The sequence below is a fragment of the Schistocerca gregaria genome, chromosome 3 (assembly GCF_023897955.1).
Source record: "Schistocerca gregaria isolate iqSchGreg1 chromosome 3, iqSchGreg1.2, whole genome shotgun sequence".
NCBI lineage: Eukaryota > Metazoa > Arthropoda > Insecta > Orthoptera > Acrididae > Schistocerca > Schistocerca gregaria.
Window position 1 is genome coordinate 935,629,692 of NC_064922.1, and position 19,323 is coordinate 935,649,014.

At 37.8% G+C, this 19,323-nt stretch overlaps 1 protein-coding gene across 1 annotated transcript in view; it reads right to left on the reverse strand.

The window, feature by feature from the left end:
* Positions 1-10,101: 10,101 nt before the first annotated feature.
* LOC126355832 (general transcription factor 3C polypeptide 4-like) overlaps positions 10,102-19,323 on the reverse strand; it is a 205,604-nt gene continuing 196,382 nt past the window's right edge. Inside the window, exons 11-13 of the mRNA XM_050006280.1 lie at positions 18,265-18,521; positions 17,080-17,228; positions 10,102-10,831 (exon numbers count right to left, since the gene is read on the reverse strand). Coding sequence (XP_049862237.1) covers positions 10,542-10,831; positions 17,080-17,228; positions 18,265-18,521 — 696 coding nt within the window. The 3' untranslated portion in view covers positions 10,102-10,541. The remainder of the gene's footprint in view (positions 10,832-17,079; positions 17,229-18,264; positions 18,522-19,323) is intronic.

Consider the following 19,323-nt stretch of genomic DNA (forward strand, 5'->3'; position numbering starts at 1 on the left):
AGTATCACATAATCTTCAATCCATCACAGGGGTTTCAAATGTAACACAGTAACATCTGTCTCCATAATGCTCTAAACCTCAATATATTCTTAATTTGCATAATTAAATTTCACGACTATCCACTATATTTTTAACACACTATAATATGTCTGGTCTTTCAATGCACACTCTCATAATCTGACAAGTACCTCCAGTTTGCTTTATCCATTAAATAATGTCCCATCTGACATAGCTTACAATTGACAAGGTTTTGTCTTCTTACACACAATCATTATTCATATCTTATTACTTTAAAAGTGTCCACATCATTAACTTTGGTTTTTGTTAAGAGACATTACTATGACACTGAAGACTGGTTCGTAGTCTGACACGATAATCTCATACCAAATTTAATGAATGGGTATATTAGAGAACAAAGAGACATTAGTACAGACATAATTCACATACACAAAATCTACTTCATACTTTCAGTTGACATAGTCCCACACTTTGACATGAAGTTTTCCTTGAATGATAAAGCAATAAAGTGATATAGTTGGGACAGTCAACTAGTTCTTTCCGAGCAGTATTTTACTTATTAATGACTATTTTATGGGTTATGTTTGTAGAGTTTTAACTCTGTAACATTGCGCAGTCCAAATAACTTCTTGGATTTTGGGTAGATTAACCTATAGGCATTAGGGTGCGGGTTTTACTTGATTTAAAAGGGGCCTATATAGATGTCGAAAAATTTCTTTATTTCAGAACTCATCAATTTAGATTTTTCCTGTGTTTTTACTAAAACCAGATCTCCCGTCCTGAACTGTACTCCTTTACTTCTTGCATCATGTCTCCATTTTCTTACCTCTCCCTGCCTTTTCATAGTGTTCCTAACAGCTGTCTCTCTTTCCTGGGGTGTCATAGTTTGACAAGGTGGGAAATCAACATTCTCAGAAATCAAATTTGCAGGTTGTCTATTAAACATTACTTCAAAAGGTGAAAAACCAGTTGATGAATGCTGTAGGCTGTTCATTATATCTTCGAAGTCAGTAACATTTTCAATCCAATTAACATGATTTTTACTACAGTATGTTCTGCAGAGCCTTCCAATTTCCCTCGTGTACCTTTCTGCTGGGTTACTCGATGGGTGACAAACCGAAATCAAAATATGTTTTATTCCTGTATCTTCAATAAAAATTTTCCATAATTTAGATGTAAACTGTGACCCATTATCAGACATGATGGCCTGGGGTATACCAACATTTGTGAAATAATGATTCTTCAGCTTGATGATAATTTGTTTACTGGTTGCTCTCTTTAATGTATACAATATAAATTTAGAGAAAACATCAACTATAACAAAGATGTAACTGTACCCTCCCCTTGATCTTGGTAGTGGTCCATATAGATCAATAGCTGTCAATTCAATGTTTTTATTTGGTAAAATGTTTTGCATCAATCCTTTAGAAGTCTGGTTACTCACTTTTATCCTCTGACAACGATCACAGGTTTCAAGTTTTTTCTTCACTCTCCTACTGATATTATAGAAGTATACATTTTCCTGTATCTTCTGTATACATTTTGTTGCTCCGCAGTGTCCGAAGGTTTCATGTATGTACCTGATTAACGTGTCAATACATTGCTCAGCCCAACATAGTTTCCAATTGTCTAAGTCAGTTCTAGGTCTCCTGAACAAAATCCCTTTTTGTACTATATAATACTGATCTACCTTTTCTCCTCCCTTTTTCCCTATATAACTTTTAACCAACTTCCAATTTTCATCATGGTTTTGGTTTCTACGAATATCATTACAGATTTTCAGTGTTTCAGCTTCATCTTTTACACCCTTTAAGTACATAAGTTTGAACTCTTTCTCCTCTTTTCCATAAGTATTTTCAACATCTGCACCTACTGGTAGTCTGGAAAAGGCATCTGCAATGACATTATGTTTACCCTGAATAAATTTGATCTCATAGTCAAACTGTTGAAGGAATAAAACCCACCTTGTTATACGGTCATGATAGAGTCTGCACTCCTGAATGTAAGACAGAGCTTTATGGTCAGAGAAAACAATTACCTTGTGCCCTAACAGATAACTTTTAAACTTATTAAATGCCCAGTGGATGGCAAGTAGTTCCTTCTCTGTGACTGTATATGATTTTGCATACTTTTGTAAAACCCAGCTAGCAAAAGCAATACAATGGTGTTCTAATTTTCCTTCTACTTCTATGTTTTGAAACAAGTGTGCCCCTAAACCTGTCTCACTATTATCTGTCATTATACAGAATGGTAACAACATAACAGGTCTATACAACATCTGACTTTGGGACAGTTATTTTATTTCCACGAATGCATCCTGACATTCTTGTGTCCAATCCCAAACAGTATTCTTTTTTAGTAAGTTACATAAGCAGTTTGCATTTAAAGTTTGGGTACTAAGAAATTTTCTATAGAATCCAGTGAGACCAAAAAAGGACTTGAGTTGTTTTTTGTTCTTGGGGGTAGGGAAGTTTACAATGGCCTCAAGTTTGTCCTTATCAGGTAAGATTCCCTTTTCTGAAATATTATGCCCCAAAAATTTCAGTTCATTAACTCCAAAACAACATTTTTCCAATTTTACAGTCATTCCCCCTTCCCTCAATTTTGAACAGACTTGTCTCAGAAGGTTTAGATGATCTTCCCAGGTTTTTCCAGTTACAAGAATGTCATCTACATATACTATTAATTTTGAAGACAATTCATCACCTAATACAAAATCCAGTGCTCTGATAAATTCAGCCACAGATACATTCAATCCAAAAGGGACAACACAATATTGGTAACTTTTGCCACCATACAAAAAGGCAGTATACTTTTTAGAATCAAGTTCAAGTGGTATTTGGTGAAAGCCAGATGTCAAGTCTAGGCTACTCATAAATTTTACATTATCAAATTTGTGCAGAAGTTCGTCCATATTGTCAGGATGGTCTTTTTCTCTAATCAAGAACTTATTAAGGTGCCTAGAGTCAAGCACAAGTCTAACCCCACCATTTCTCTTAGACACAACTACTAATGGGTTGTTGTAAGCACTTCTACTTCTTTCTATAATCCCCCAAGTTTCCATTTTTTGGATTTCCCTTTCTACATCTTTTTTTCTGGAGAATGGAATGCCATATGGTTTTAAGAAGAAAGGATGATGATCTCTGAGTTGAAGTCTGCACTGATAGTCTTTTACCTTCCCTGGTCTCTCACTAAATGTATCCTGAAATTCCCATAACACTTCTCTTAACTGATTTTTCTGACTTTCACTTAGATTTACAGTTTCCTTCAATTTGACTTCGACTAATTCTTCGAAATTTTGTTCATTTATAAGGTCAAAGGGTGTGTTATCACTTATGGGCTGATTATCTACCTCGCTTACAACAGCTTTGATAAGGTTGCAAGAATTACTACAGTTAAGGATGAACATTTCTGTTTTCAGAATACTATTTTTCTCAGGTTCAGTAATTATAACACACTTATCTTCCCAAGAGAAGCTTACACCCACTTTTAAGACCCAATCCATGCCAAAAATGATATTTTCTCCTAACCTTGGGACCACAAGGTAACCCTGCTCAAACTCCACATTTTCAATTTCAAATGTTAACAATACTTGACTCTTAACTACATTACTTTGCCTACCAGTGGCACCTCTGATATTTACCCCTACAACCGGCATTTCTACAAAGTTCTTACCATCTCTAATTTTATCTCTAAATTTTTCTGATATTGCACATATGGGGCTTCCTTTATCAATAAGACAGTGTCCTTCCCATTGATTGACTCTTATTTTAATGTCCTTTTCATCTGCCTTCCCCTCAGGGCCTTCATATAATAAATCTTTTTCAATTTCTTTATAATTTCCATCTACTTCCTCCCTTTCAGTCTTCATCAGGTTTACCGGAGTTTCAGATTCTAAGTTACCAGTGTCAAGTTCACACTTTGGCTGCACACAAAATATCTCCCTACTGTTTATGTACCTTTCACTCAGACTCTTTCTTTTACTCTCCCACCAGTGTGGGCATAAAACTCTACTAATTATACTTAGATGATACCAAAACACTTTGCTACTACCACTCTCATTATACTGGTTCCACAGGGTTTCTAAAAATATGGCTTCCTTTACTTTCAATATCACGCAAATCTAATTCTTTCACAATATTTTCACTTTTGTTATCACCACTTTGATTAACCATGAAATCATCAGGACAGACATGTAGCAATTGATTTTCAGCTGTCACTTCATTATTCTTGCCATATTCCTTTGATTCATCACCACAATTATCATCAAGTTTCAACACTTCATTATTTATTTCAATAAAAACATTGTACTCACGTGGTTTACTTACCGTACTTTTCACATCAATAATACTAACATCATCACTACTATGGTATACTTTACTGCCAGTTTCATCTATTTCTCTCTGTTTCTCACTTTCTATGGCTGATTGTTTTTCCTGTTGCTTAGGTATATCATTAGCTGATTCACTATTACCCTCTTGTGTGAACAACCCCCCCACCCCCCAATTCTGAACTAAAACATTTATTACTCTCTTCATCAGTAGCTTGCTCTCCCCTTTTTGCCTAGCAGTAAAAATCATTTAACATCTCCTCATCCAGAATTGAGTCAGAACTTTGATCTATCCTATGTTTATTTTGTGGTGGTCTACTGTGCCACATAGGATCCCAAAATTTTTTATCAAAATTTATATAATTCACTTGATATTCCTGGTTTTTAACCTGTTTGTTAATGGTACAGTTATTTACACTATTGGGTTTTGTGTGAACATTAGTGGTCCTATTATATTTAAATCTGTTCGCCCCAAAGCTGTGGACCCTCATTGAGGCGGACCGGAGTTTTCCGGATGTCTACCTCTATTGTCACTCCTCCAATTTGTATTCATTCTGTTGTTACGTTCCCATCTGTTGTTCCTAGTTACATCACTGTTTTCCCAGTTACTCCCTCTCCCATTAGCATTGTACTCTCTTGTTCTATCAAATTGGTGTTCATTCCGAAAATCTCTATCGTCCCTTATAGTGTTCTTCCCACGGTAATCAGAGTTCCACCTGCCACTGTAATGGTTTCCATTACTAAACTGTTGCACATTTCTCTCCATTGCCCTGTCTAATTTGTCTATATATTTTAGACACTGGTCTAAACAGTCATCATGTCCGTGCACTAATTCCCACTGTATTCTTTCTGGTAACCTGCTTTTAAGGGCATCAATTTGCGTCATTTCGTCGAAGGGTTTATCTAGATGCACCAATTTCCTAAGTTGATCCCTGCAAAAGTCTTTCATTGAGTGGTTTCTGCCCCTGAAACTAGGTCCATTTAAAAATTCAGTTTTTATTCTACCCTGTTCAGTCTCAGACCAAAACTTATTTAAGAAACTCTTCTTAAAATCATCAAATGTTTTCCACTCATCAAAATGTTGGTTTGCCCAAGACAAAGCTTCTCCCTCAAGGAAATTTTTTACAAACTTAATCTTTAGATTATCAGACATGCCAGGAACAAGATTGTCAGAGCAGTGTTGTAAAAAGTCTACAGGGTGTAAATTATCACAAGGAAAACTTTTTACAGGTGAATTACTCCACACACTACCACCATTCATACATAAATTTCTAGACACAAAATTATCTTGCATTTCAGTGAATCTCTTGTCTATTACACTTAAATTACATGTTACAGACTCTTGTATCTTATTTAATTCATCATCTAAGGCGGTAACTTTTGATTCTGTATCTAGACTTAATTTGTCTACTCTCTCCTCCACAGTTCTTTGAGCTGCAGTTAACCTTTCAATCTCTTTTCCTTGACTTGAGCTAACTGTGGCCAATTTATTTTCTAAGGTCACAAATTTATTTTCTATAGCCTCAATTTTGGAGTTCACGCCCTTCAAACTTTCTCCTAATTGAAGTTTTAAATTTGAGATCTCTTCTTTCAGTACATCACCGTTGCTTTTCATTTTTGCTTCCAGCAATTCACTAGTTAAGTTTAATTTCGCTTCTAGCGACTCACTGGATGCATTTATTTTTGATTCTAGGAATTCACTATTTGAATTCATTGCCATTGTTAATTCGGACTGCATTTGTCCCATTCTGGCAAAGAGTAAACTTACCCAGTCCTGTTGATCCGGTTTTCTTTCATTTTGTGAGTCATCTGGATTGTCACTTACACTGCACACGTTCGAGTCTAACGTTTCTCCCACTTCCTTTTTAATTTCGTCTGATAGCGTCACGATGGCACCCCGTGTTTGGACACAGTTTTGACGAAAAGTTTAAAACAAAACAGAATTGTACTTATCTTTTCACACCACAACGTCGATCACAGGTCCACCTCTCTGATAAGCCAGCACTTTCTTGGTTCTCACACTACTTTTTCTGGTCCAGGAAACATGTACAATGTTATTCATATTTTACGAATTATAAAATTTATAATGTTCCGCAAACAAAGCACAATTAGTCTCATCGCATTTAACTGTAATATCCCGGACGAGCCCCCAAGTTTAACGGACCTCTTCCTAAGATTTCCACAGTCTATAAGTTGTCCTACTCCTTTGTCCACATGGTGACTTCAGGCACTACAGGAGATTCAAATTTATAGGCCAAGGTCGTTAACAAGTACGAACAGTTTGGTACTTAACTCATATCGATGGCTCAGTTGTTGTCTTCGCGATGTTCCCGCGGTTTTCTTTGTGTTTGGATGAGACTAACTGGTTTGTAGGGCGACATGGTATTATTGTTTTTAGAGAGCAAACATTACATTATTTTTGCACATCACTATTTAATTCATTTATTCACATTTAACACTTCTACAATAATATGAAATAAGACATTGTTTTACACCACATTTGTATCGCCACCTCCTCCAACCCCCGCTCCCGATCCAAAGCCCAAAAGCCACCACCTTCAAAGCTCAACCTCCTTTCCCCATGACCAAAGATAACCGTCTCTTAGTTGTTACACTCGCAGTCAAAGGCTATATTTACATAAAACATTACATGTAAAGAAATTACTGACATACATGATTTTACGTTCTGTTATACCCGGTCAGACGTGTCTCGTTTTAAATTGTATCTTGGGGATGGATGTGTAGGGTTATGGAGACAACCTCATGAATCCATGGACCCTGCATATCAGCAGGGGACAGCTGCAGGGGACTGTTCAAGCTGTGTAGTCTCTGTAATAGTGTGGGTCTTGTGCAGCTGGAGTGATGTGGGACTCCTGATATGTCTAGATACAACCCTGACAGGTGACACATACGTAAGTATCCTTTCTGATCACCAGCATCCATCCATGTCCATTGTGCATTCTGATGGACTTGGGCAATTCCAGCAGGACAGTGCAACATTCCACATGTCCAGAACTTTTACATAGTGGCTCCAGCAACACACTTCTGAGTTGAAACATTTCCACTGGCCACCAGACTCCCCAGACATGAGCATATGTGGGATTTATGGATAGCCCTGCAGGATTCATGTTGTCAATTCCCTCCAGCACTACTTCAGATATTAATTGAGTCCATGCCAGGTCATGTTGTGGCACTTCTGCATGCTCGTGGGGGCCCTGCATGATATTAGGCAGGTGTACCAGTGTTTTTGGCTCTTCAGTGTGTTACAGTCTACTTTCTTTCTTGGCATCTTCAGTTACTTGGCAGCAGAACACTGTCTTCAGTATTTATTACCAACTTACAGAGACTGACTTAATACAGGAAACAACTTGTTTGACACCACACAACTTTTACTGGCACGGTGACAAAAAATATTCAGGCTCCACTACCACTAAAGTTTTGTTTCTTAAATGCAGTCCCCATATTTAAAACTTCCTTGCATCACATGACCGTTACCACTGACAGCTCCGAGCATTCTGGTTGGAGCAGCCGGTGCTAGTGGTCATGTGAGCATGACGTATGGTTGCTTGTATGAATGAGTACGTGTTCTCTTTCGTGAAGAAGGGTTTGGCCAAAAGCTATAACGTGTAACAGTCTTTTCAGTGTGCCTGTCTGCAACTCAATGGGTCATCTTTACAGTGAGTAGCAATCTATGCTTTTTCTAATATTGCTGGTATTCCAACCTGGAGTTTTCATTGTCTTATTTTACCGAGTTAATTTTTGTTTATTTGCAAGTACATATCTGCAGTCCAGAAATCCCATGCCACAGTATTGTAGTACCACTTCTGTGGCTGAGGTCGCTAACACATGCTTGTGCAGCAGTGGTCAACGCCTGTTCAGATCCTGGAGGTGGACTAAATGTTCACTGCTAGTATCTGGCTGGCAAGGGGAGGAGAGGTGGTGGTGGTGGTGTAAATTTCCTGATCACTAGAGTTTGTGCCAACACCCTGGTTTAAATACCAAACTTCTCCAGAGTGTCTCATGAAATGAGGTCATGTGGCCTGTTGATAGTGATCTGTCAGTCGTATGTGAGCATGTGTGTGTGCGCACACACACACACACACACACACACACACACACACACACACACACAGACAGACAGAGAGAGAGAGAGAGAGAGAGAGAGAGAGAGAGAGAGAGAGAGAGAAACATACATGCAGTATTACACACAGTATGTAAGGGAGCATGTTGCAAATAGACAAACAAACAAACAGTAGTGTAGCACACCTATACAGAAATTAAAAAAAAAAAAAAATGGCACAGCCCGTCAATAAAGTAGAGTATTGTGAGGACATTTGTTTTCTCAATTTGAAGGGGAATATTGCTGCATCTACCCATGCTTATTTGGTGGAGGTACTTAGCAACATTGCTGTTTCCAGTATGATTAAATAAATTTGAATGAGAAAGAAGCAGACCATCTCTCTCTGTGAAGAATGGGGAATCATAAGAGAGGTGGAGGCCCTGGTGCTGGGATACTGGTGTATTGCAATCAAGGCGGCAGTGGAAAAAATGAAAATCAGTCATGGATCAGGTTTCAAAAACATGGCTAGACATTCTGAACACAACAAACATCACCAATGGCTGGGTTACTCAACTGTTCACACCCATTCAAAATGTTTGCTGAACCAAGGGCGCAATGGAAATGTTGCAGTTGTATCAGAGCAATCCAGTGACTTCTTTAGGTACCTAATCACCATGGATGAGTGTTGAGTTATCACAATCACGCTGAGACAAAGGAGCAAAGTGAGGAGTTGAGACATGTGGGTTCATTACTGTTGAAAGAGCAGGATAATGCTAGGTGTTGTTGGGACTGGTAACAGGTAATGCTTGTGTAGGGCAAATCATCACAGGAGCACACTGGTGAAATCTTGTGGTGAGGTTACAGGAGGCTGTCAAGATTATGTGTCACAGGAAGCTGTCTGAAGCAGTGTTGTTGCTCCACAGCAAAATGCCAACTAATTTTGCTCAGAACACATTTCCATGTGCTGCTACTTCGGGCTATCAAATTTTGCCTCACCCCTCTGAATTCTTCCTCTTTTCATAGATAAAGAAACCATTTCCAACACGATGATGAGATGGTATATTTGCTAGATTTTGATCATGGAAGATCACCAAACTTATTTGAGAAGCTATTTTATTTTATTTTGACTAACAGTTTTGGCATTCCAGCATGCCATCTTCAGGCCCCATATGCACGTCATGTATACTTCAGATATATCAATATACTGATAATAAAATTAAAATAAAGTAACTTCTCAACTATGCACAGCTGTTTGGAGATCTTCCTTGATAAATATTTGACCAGCTGCTGTCCTGAGTCCACAATGGATCAGCAGAGATATTTCCTGGATAGTCAAAATGCAAATTGCTACAATCATCTCTGCCAAGTCATCCATAATTGGCAATAACTGTGATGCATTGAGGAGAAAATATGCAGAGGAGGATTAACATGATCACCTAGCTTCATAGTTGCAGGTAGATTGTTTTGAGGTGATAATTAGAACTTTATGACTGTTGCTTCATAATAGTATACACAGGGGAAATCATATGAATGAGTTATTTTATTGTCACACACTTTTTGTTCTTTTGCTGCAAACCGTTAGTTCTTGTATTCATTGTAAAAGGAGACAACTCATTGTGGCATTTGATTTAGACAATACAATGACAATTTTCATTTATCTGAAAATGATGACCAGAATAAGAGATGCAACAAATGTCACAGCATGTATTTTTATTTGAAAATTATAATCTCCCATTCTTTAACTGTTTTCTGCTACAGTCATATTTTCTGAAATTACAAGATGACTTGAAAAGACCCATGAAAACATAATATACATGACATTTATCAGAAACTGTGCCTTATAAAGTGAGAAACACAGCAAATTTCCACTTTCATGTGAATCCTTGTGTGTTCACAAAGAGTGTAATAACATCCTATTTCTCACACATTTTATTCAATTGACACACTGCTGTATTTTTGTTACCTTTTCAAGTCTTCAAAAAGTAACCACAGCTCTTTTCAGAGCCCAATAAATGGCTCTTTCATGCAAATATTCCAGTATTCAGCAACAAATAATTTACAACACTGATCAACACACCAAACAGCAGAAAAGGTGTCCTTAGAGAACCAGCTGCTGAGAGAGTTGTAAATTAGTTACTTTTTTGAAATCTTAACACTCTCTTTATCATTGACATTCTTCTTAGATCTATCTTTCACTTGTATTATATAAGTGTGTTTTTCAATGAACTCATCACTAACTATATAGTTTCTGCTTTTGTTAGCAATTTTATCAGAAGAGACTTTGGTTGATTCTGTTCGTACGTTGGTCGGATCTGGTTTGATTTGGTACATAGCAGGAACTGGTTTCCGTTCTCCACCAACACGCTCATCTAGTTGAAGAATAGCAGAGCAGTAGATGCACAAAATGGGTTTGCCTAGAATTGCTGAAAAAAGGAGCAGATATATTATGTCAAAAATATACAACTACCAAAAATTTTGTAATGAATACAAACACAGTCTGTGTGAACATCAAAACATTTATATACCATTACTCAACCAAGAATCAATGATGCAAGAATTTTATCAATGAAAGACAAGACTACCAAGTTCCATAAATACCAGTAATACTATTCAGGGTCAAGAAAATAATGAATTATTGTACTTTCAGATTAAGTATTCTCTATGAGAAATCAATAAGGAAAAGGAAGAAGAAAAAGATAGATAAAACACAAAGTCAAAGTAGGAAAAATTAAGTGAACCAAAACTGGCAAGTCAAAACAAACAAAATGCCACCACAAAAAGAAATAAAATTATCTGCATCCTTCTTCATAACCCCCCATCTGTCCCTCACCCCAGATTTTTTTCTCCCTGTAAATGCAAAATATGCTTTCGTTTATTTGAACTCAGATCTAATTTGCTTCAGTATTGACTGGAGCCTCGTCAGATTTACACATACAAAAGCATTTTTCCGGTTCTCACTTTTCATGCCTCAATACAGGGTGCAGGGTAACAATAGTGACTACAATCCTTCCAACTTGCACTTAAATTTGACACAGAATATTTTACTGATGCAAATTATAGAATATCCTCCAGAGACGTCTTTCTAAATTTTGTCTTGTGACATTCAGCTGCATTTTAAAATATAAGCCTGATAATGGCAGATAAATATTCACATAATCAGATTGTTAATTTTCACAGATAATAACTGCCTGCATCTGTTACAACAATGTTCTACTTACACTACATTACTACTTGTAATGCAGGCTTATAAGGAACTCTGCTATTTGCCAATCAGGTAATAGAAATATTCAATCATTAAATCCTGATAATTTGTTGAAAGAGTTGAGAATGAGGCATGTTTGTCATTTTCTTTTGTATTGGCAAGGGTTCTTATTTTCTTGCATTATATTAGGTGGGGGCTTGTGCAACAGAGTACATCATTCCGTGCTGGACACATGATAAGAAAGCAAAGATTTAAAGAGACCTCTGCAAGTTGTACAGTTACCCATTTTATGCAATATTCTTATGGCTTGCTCCTGCCACTTTATTTACTTCAGATTCATGCTTCAGAAGACAGTTCCAAAAGACAACATGCAAACCAAATGCCCTTGTCTTCATGTTATTATAATGAGAGATACTTACTTCTAAGTACAAACTACACTTAATTGGGTGTATTCATTAGTTTACCTATGATTTTAATGTAATAATTTGATATCCAAGACTCTTTCATTTATCAACATGTACAAACAAGGAAAATTCAATATGAAATAGGGTATATTAAAAATAAAGATTCCAAGACTTACCAAGCGGGAAAGCGCCGGCAGACAGGCACATGAACAAAACACACAAACACACACACATTCTGTGTGTGTGTTTGTGTGTTTTGTTCACGTGCCTGTCTGCCGGCGCTTTCCCGCTTGGTAAGTCTTGGAATCTTTATTTTTAATATATTTTTCCCATGTGGAAGTTTCTTTCTGTTTTATTTACATCGTCATTAATTTGAAATAGGGTATGTTTGATCTATGGAGCAGACTGGTTGAAACATAGCCAGATTACTCCATTTACTACCAGTGTACACCTTTACATAACTGTTATAGTAAACTGGTTAGACATTAGTTCACAACAATATTTTTACTACAAAACCAATAATAATATGAAGAGGGCTGTAAGTAAACTGGTCATCACTGGAATATGCTGTAAGGAAAAAAAAGTGAAAAGATCTCAAATTAATGGTGATGTGTCTGTTACTGAATTGCAAAACCAACAATCAAAACAATGCAAGCATATGAGACTTCAATTCTCCATGCACCACCTAGGACATACAGTGAAACCCACAGGTTAGTACCAACCACAAGACTAATCTCCTTATACCGTAAGTTTGATATCTAAATAAATTGTGGAATTATGATATGGGGAGTTCAGACAGAATGTAAATAATTTAGGAGAAAAGAAAACAACTCTCCAAATGCTGGAAGCATTGAGTGTCAACAGGCACACACAAAAAAATGAAACTTCATCTATATTTACATGTACTTCACAATAATTCTCTGTTATTCCAATAGTCAAACAGTGTGTAGAAAAAACAAACACATATATCTTTCCGTGTGAGATCTGATTTCCCTTATTTTATTATGATGATTGTTTCCCCATATGTACAGTGCTGTCAACAAAATATTTTCATATTCAGAGGAGAAAGTTGGTGATTGAAATTTCATGAGAAGATCTTGCCGCAATGAGATATGCCTTTGTTTTAATGGTGTCCATCCCATTCAATATGAAATGGGGTATCTTTGACCTAAGGAGGGCACTGCTGAAACATAGCAAGATTGCTCCATTTACTGCCAGTGTATACCTTAACATGATTGTAATAGTAAACTGGTTAGATATCAGCTCATTTATATTTGGCATGCTTTTTTCATTTTTTCTACAGCAGTGTTCTGACTTGTTGCGTGTGCCATGGGGGATGAGCTCTGTTGTTTGTTAATTTATTTGGTATAAATCTCTCAATTGCTATTGATACTATTTCCTTGAATTGAGGCCACATCTGGTCTGCACTTACATTGTTAGTTTGAAAGCCCTAGTTGATGCAAAAATGAAAGATGTGCTGAAAGGGTAGCTACCACCTATGTAGTTCTGGTGCTGGTGGAAAGCAGGGGGGGGGTGGGAGGTGGGATGGGCAGAGGGGGGGGGGGGGGCAGGAGCCATTGATCTCAAGCAAATTATACTCAGTTGTGAAGCGAAACAAGCACTGTTTCGTGTGTGAGATACAGAGGTGAGCGAGTGTGCCAGGACTCTCCCCAGTTAACTGCTAGTAGCGCCACATCACGTTAACACATCCGTGAGTAGCACATAAGTATTGCACAACAATTAAGTATAACATTAAAAGTCAAAATTTCAATTTTAAATTCTGTCAACATATATTTCATTGTAATAATATTTTAAATATCAAGTCTTAATGTAACTAAACCAATAGTTTTTGTAAAAATGCAGTTTTAAGAATAAAGGTTAGTGGTGCTAAATAATAAAGCTAGAAAGCCAGAATTTGGTCAGACTGTGCCTATGGAGGTCAGAAATAAGTGGTGCAAGTTTCACAGTAAAATAATGAAAATTACAACCAGAATCCACATTTTTAAGAAAAATTAAGGGCTCTAAATACTGAACATAAAAATGTAAAAATTTGCTACATGGTTCAGTTCACTCTAAAAATAATAAGTAATAGGCCACATTAAGCTACCTCTTATAGTTTTTGAGTAATTTAATGAAAACCAAATTTGTAACAAAAATATACCCGTCTGTAGTAGATTAAGTACTTGTAATTTAAATGATAGAAAATTTTGGTTCCAGCACATGAGAAAACCTACTAAATAATACAGCTATACCAAAGTTTAGAACCATCTTACATAAGATCCTAGTGCATCCCTGTGCCAGTCTCACTCCCAACCAGTTGCCACAGGTGTTATATCCCTATGGACAACCCAGGTGCAAGACCTGCCCAGTTCATCCACCTTCCTCAAGTTCTGTCATAGGCTTATCCTATCCCATCAGAGGCAGAGCCATCTGTGAAAGCAGCCATGTCATACACCACCTCTGCTGCAATTTCAGGACAGCCCATTTTTGTGGGCATCGCTGTGAACCAGCTGGCCACCAAAATAAATGACCACTGCCAAAGTGACCAATAGCAGTGTTGACCACCCAGTGGCAGAACATGCTGCTGAGCACAACATGGTTCAAATGGCTCTGAGCACTGTGGGACTTAACATCTGAGGTCATCAGTCCCCTAGACTTAGAACTACTTAAACCTAACTAACCTAAGGACATCACACACATCCACGCCCGAGGCAGGATTCGAACCTGCGACTGTAGTGGTCGCGCGGAGCACAACATGCTTGATTTCAAAGGCTGCTTCACTGCCCATGTCATCTTGATCCTTACTCCAAGCACCTGGGCTTCTGAACTACATAGATAAAGAATTATCCTTGTAACACTCCTTTATTCACACAGCCTTCCTCCCCTCAGCTTCCACTAACCCCTTCACCCACACCTTCTTCCCAACAGTCTCTCCTCCCACTGTTCTGTCACTCCTGCCAAATGCACTTCCCCATTTCATTGTCACTGTGTGCGCTCCACACCAGCTCCGGTTCGCATGTGCCGCATCCCTGTCCCACGAATCTCTTGCGTCACCCTCATGCTTTCCTATCCTGCAAACCTGCTGCCTCCCTCTGAGCCATCAGCCATCCTACACCAATCCTTCCTCCTGCTACCTTCCCCTTTTCTCCCCTCACCCACCCCACCCAACACGACGACCCGTCCCAGTGTACCTGTCAAACTGCAACTGCAACATTGTACTCTGATGGATAAAAAACTGCAACGCCAAAAATTAATTAACGTAGAGTAATGAAATTTTGGGTATATATTTGTCTAGATAACCTATTTAAGTGGTTGACGTTGCAAAGGTTAATGCAAGTGCAAGATAAGTAATGGCAAATTGAAATACTGTTACATTCATAATTCGTGTAACCGCCAAATGTTGAATGCAAGCATGAAACATGTGCATTGTGCTGCACAGGTGCTGGATGCCAGTTTGTGGAATGGCATTCCATGCCTACTGGACACAGTCGGCAAATGCAGGAAAGCTTAACGTGGGGTTACGGGGGACACTGGAGTTGTTGTCTGACAGTGTCCCATATGTCTTTAATTGGAGACAGATCTGGTGATCAAGCAGGCCGAGGCAACATGTCGACACTCTGTAGAGCACGTTGGGTTACAACGGAGGTTGGTAAACACACTGGAATGCTGTTCATGAATGCAGCACAACAACTCGAATCACTAGATTGACGTACAAATTTGCAGCCAGGGTGCAATGAATAATCACAAGACTGCTCCTGCTGTCATATAAAATTGCATCCCAGATCATAACTCCAGGTGTAGGTCCAGTGTGTCTAGCATGCAGACAGGTTGGTTGCTGGCCCTCAATTGGCCTGGTTGCAACCATCGCACAGCCATCACTGTAACCGAGGCAGAACCATCTATCACCAGAAAACATAAAAAACTTCCACCCTGTCCTCCAATGACCCCTTGCTTGACACCACTAAGTCGCAAGTGGTGGTGGTTTGGAGTCAGAGGAATGCTCACTAAAGGGCAACTGGCTCGGAACTATCCTCGATTGAAGTAACGGATATGTAAGAGTTTTCTGTATCACTGTGGTGTCACCTGCTGTTCAAATTGCTGCTGCAGATGTGACACGATGCCCAGAGCCGAACTCCGAACTCAATGGTTTTCCCTCTCGATACTGCAACATGGCCATCTGGTGCCCGGTCTTCTTGCAACTGCACATTCCTGCGACCACTGCTGCTAGCAATCATGTACAGTGGCTACATTCCTACCAAGCTTTTTGAAGTATTGTACAAGGAACAGGCAGCATCTAGTAGCTCTGTTCATGACCTCTTTCAAACTAAGTGAGATGCTGAGAATGGCATTTTTGCTGCCTTAAAGGCACTGTTGACTAACATCAACTTATCCTGTCCAATCTCAAAGGTAACTAATGCTCACAACTGCTACAACATGTATTTAAAGCAAACTTGATTTGCATCCCCATAGTGGCACTGCAAGCCCACTCTTATGTGACTGGCATGAAATTCAAATAGACATTGTCTTCCAGATGTAGAAACACTCCTACCAATTTTCATTTATGTCATTCAACTCGTTCTTGGAGACATAATTTTTTGTTTACTACAGTACATATTCAGCCAGCAGAATAAAGCTCTTTGTGTGCGGGGGGATAAATGGTTTGGCTTGACAACAATTAACAGATATTACAAGGCAGCGACAGAGAGAATGTCTAAATTTAATGACTGTGACAAATAAATTAAATTGAGACCAAGACTGTATATTCTATGAAAACACAACATTGAGTAACTACTACAAAGATGAAAAATGGGTCATTTTCAAGAGGTACTTCCAGAAGAACTCATTACCTTTGTACATACGCATTGAGAAAAAATTATACAATAAACTGAACAACAAGATCATATTCAAACTCTCCACTTTCACTTTACACACAGTCTAGTATAAGTACAAATGCTACTAGGGCACAAGTGGTGTCATTAGCATGAATGTTAATCTCCTTAAGTAACACAGCAATATGCCTAAACTGAAAGAAAGTATATAATAACTGTCATGAAAACATACTTACCACAATCTTTGTGTGCGACTGCACAGCAACCTGGCGTTGGGCACAAGAAGTATGGTGGCAGCATACACTGTCTCAGGCTTTGGCTGCACCGAGTCAGTTTATGCCCATTTGAACACTTAGATATCTGATAATCAGCTGTCATTGGGGACTGTGTTTTGGAGTTAAGTAATATATGTGCATGAAATGTTGCAGTTGAAACAAAGTCAATCAATTGACTTGGTGAGGATGGGAAAAAGAAGGGAAAAGAAAAAGTGAAAATGCACAAAAAGATGCAAAGAAGAAAGAGCAGGTCTATTTATGGATGTGCATTAATATTTATTGCTAAACTCCAGTTTATTAGAAGGTATGAGAACTGTATACTACAACCCTATATGTATTACTCTCATGTGGACCATGAAGACAAGATTAGACTAATTACAGCAAGTACAGAGGCATTTTTTCTTCCCATGTTCCATTTGTGAATGGGATAGGAAGAAACCCTAATATGTGGTGCAATGAAAAGCACCCTGTCTCATGCAGTTCAAATTGGTGTGCACAGTATGGGTGTAGATATCTACTGCATCATGATCACCTTATTGATGAAATGAACTTGTCATGTTCCTCTATTATTCATGTAAATTACAGAATTTGAACAGTGCCACGCATGATGGACCCATTTATAAAAACAAGAAATTTCTCAAGTGGTAAAATCAAAATTTAATTCAGTTGTTCACATTCATCAGATAGTCAGAAGAGAAACAACACTACAAAACCAAGGACCAGCTTAGATGCCTACAAGCATATATCACGTTTATATACTCCTACTAGCATATATCACGTTTATATACTGCTTACATTGCTCACAATGATCTTCCTTCATCATGGTAGTCTTGCCATGCTGCTTTTGTAAGGGGAAAAAAGTAAATTTTTGCTTTCCATAGGTCAGTCACCTCTAATGGAGCCCAATTATAAGACTAATCTTTTATGGTAGCTGAAATACGCATTCAAAATTTTTGGTAACATTTTTGGAGAACATCAGTCTTGTAAGATATATAAAATTATGAAATATGTATTTTGAAATATGCATTTTTCTTTTTTCATCCGTAAAATCCTGTCAGTTTTAATGGAAAACCAACAATGACATAGCACAAGAGCTATTACTCTGAGAGTCTTTAAACGAAAAAAACTTAAAAATTTTAAAGGATATCTTGATTGCATATTGCACATTTCTCTTCTAGAACTTCATTGGTAACTGGTAGTGGATCTGCAAGAGCTTCATTAATAAGATCTACAATAGAATCAGAAGCTGTTGATAAATATATTCTTAGCCAGGTGTCCATGAGATGTGCAGACTTTTGTTCATGCATGTTCAATGGCTTTTCTCTTGCAGTAAACTTCAGACTTTTTAGGGCAGTGGTAGCATGCAGCACCTGGAGCAGCTGTTCCAGCTCTGTTATGTATTTCTGAGAAACAAGAGAAAAATAATTGTTATAATGTTAATGATAATAATAATAATAATAATAATAATAATAATAATACAGGTGGCACTAACGAATTAGTTCACAAACATTGTTACTTCAGTCTAGCAGTGAATGATTTGAGACAACACTATGAAGTTGAATTAACTGCCTTTTTTCACACTGCCATGAATCAACAGACCAATACAAAGTTATAGAAGCTGAAAAATCATTTAGTTTCTGGAACCTGAGTTTGTTTTATCTCAAAAATAGAGAAAAAAGGGATATTTTACAGTTGAAAACAGGAAAATAAACTGCAACCATAGTTCAAGAATGAATATAACACTGGAAATCTTGAATATTGACAACAAAATACCAAAAACAGAAGATATGAAGTTGCTGAAAGGACAGCCAGCAAGGCATAAATAAGAGAAGAAGAAACTATGAACAGAATCATACACAAGACTACTTATGTTACAGGGGAATGAGAATGAAAGAAGTAGAAAATTTTAGGAAGATAAACTCAAGCAAAAGAAGAACTCTCTCGTAACTGGTTTGAAGCCCAGCTGAAAAAGGAGGAAAGAAGAGGAGTAGCACCCAGTAAAAAAGTTCAATATAGTTCCAGGTGACAGCATCTGTGAGAGCCCCTCTTGAATGTTACAAATGAAAAAGACTAACAGCTTCAGTAGTGGGCAAATGGGATAATCTCAGTGGTGGAGTAGATGGCAAAGCCTGTCTTACAAAAAGGAATTAATCCAGATACAGCATGAGGCAGATGCAGGTCAGCATTTGAGCTCCATGTTCTACT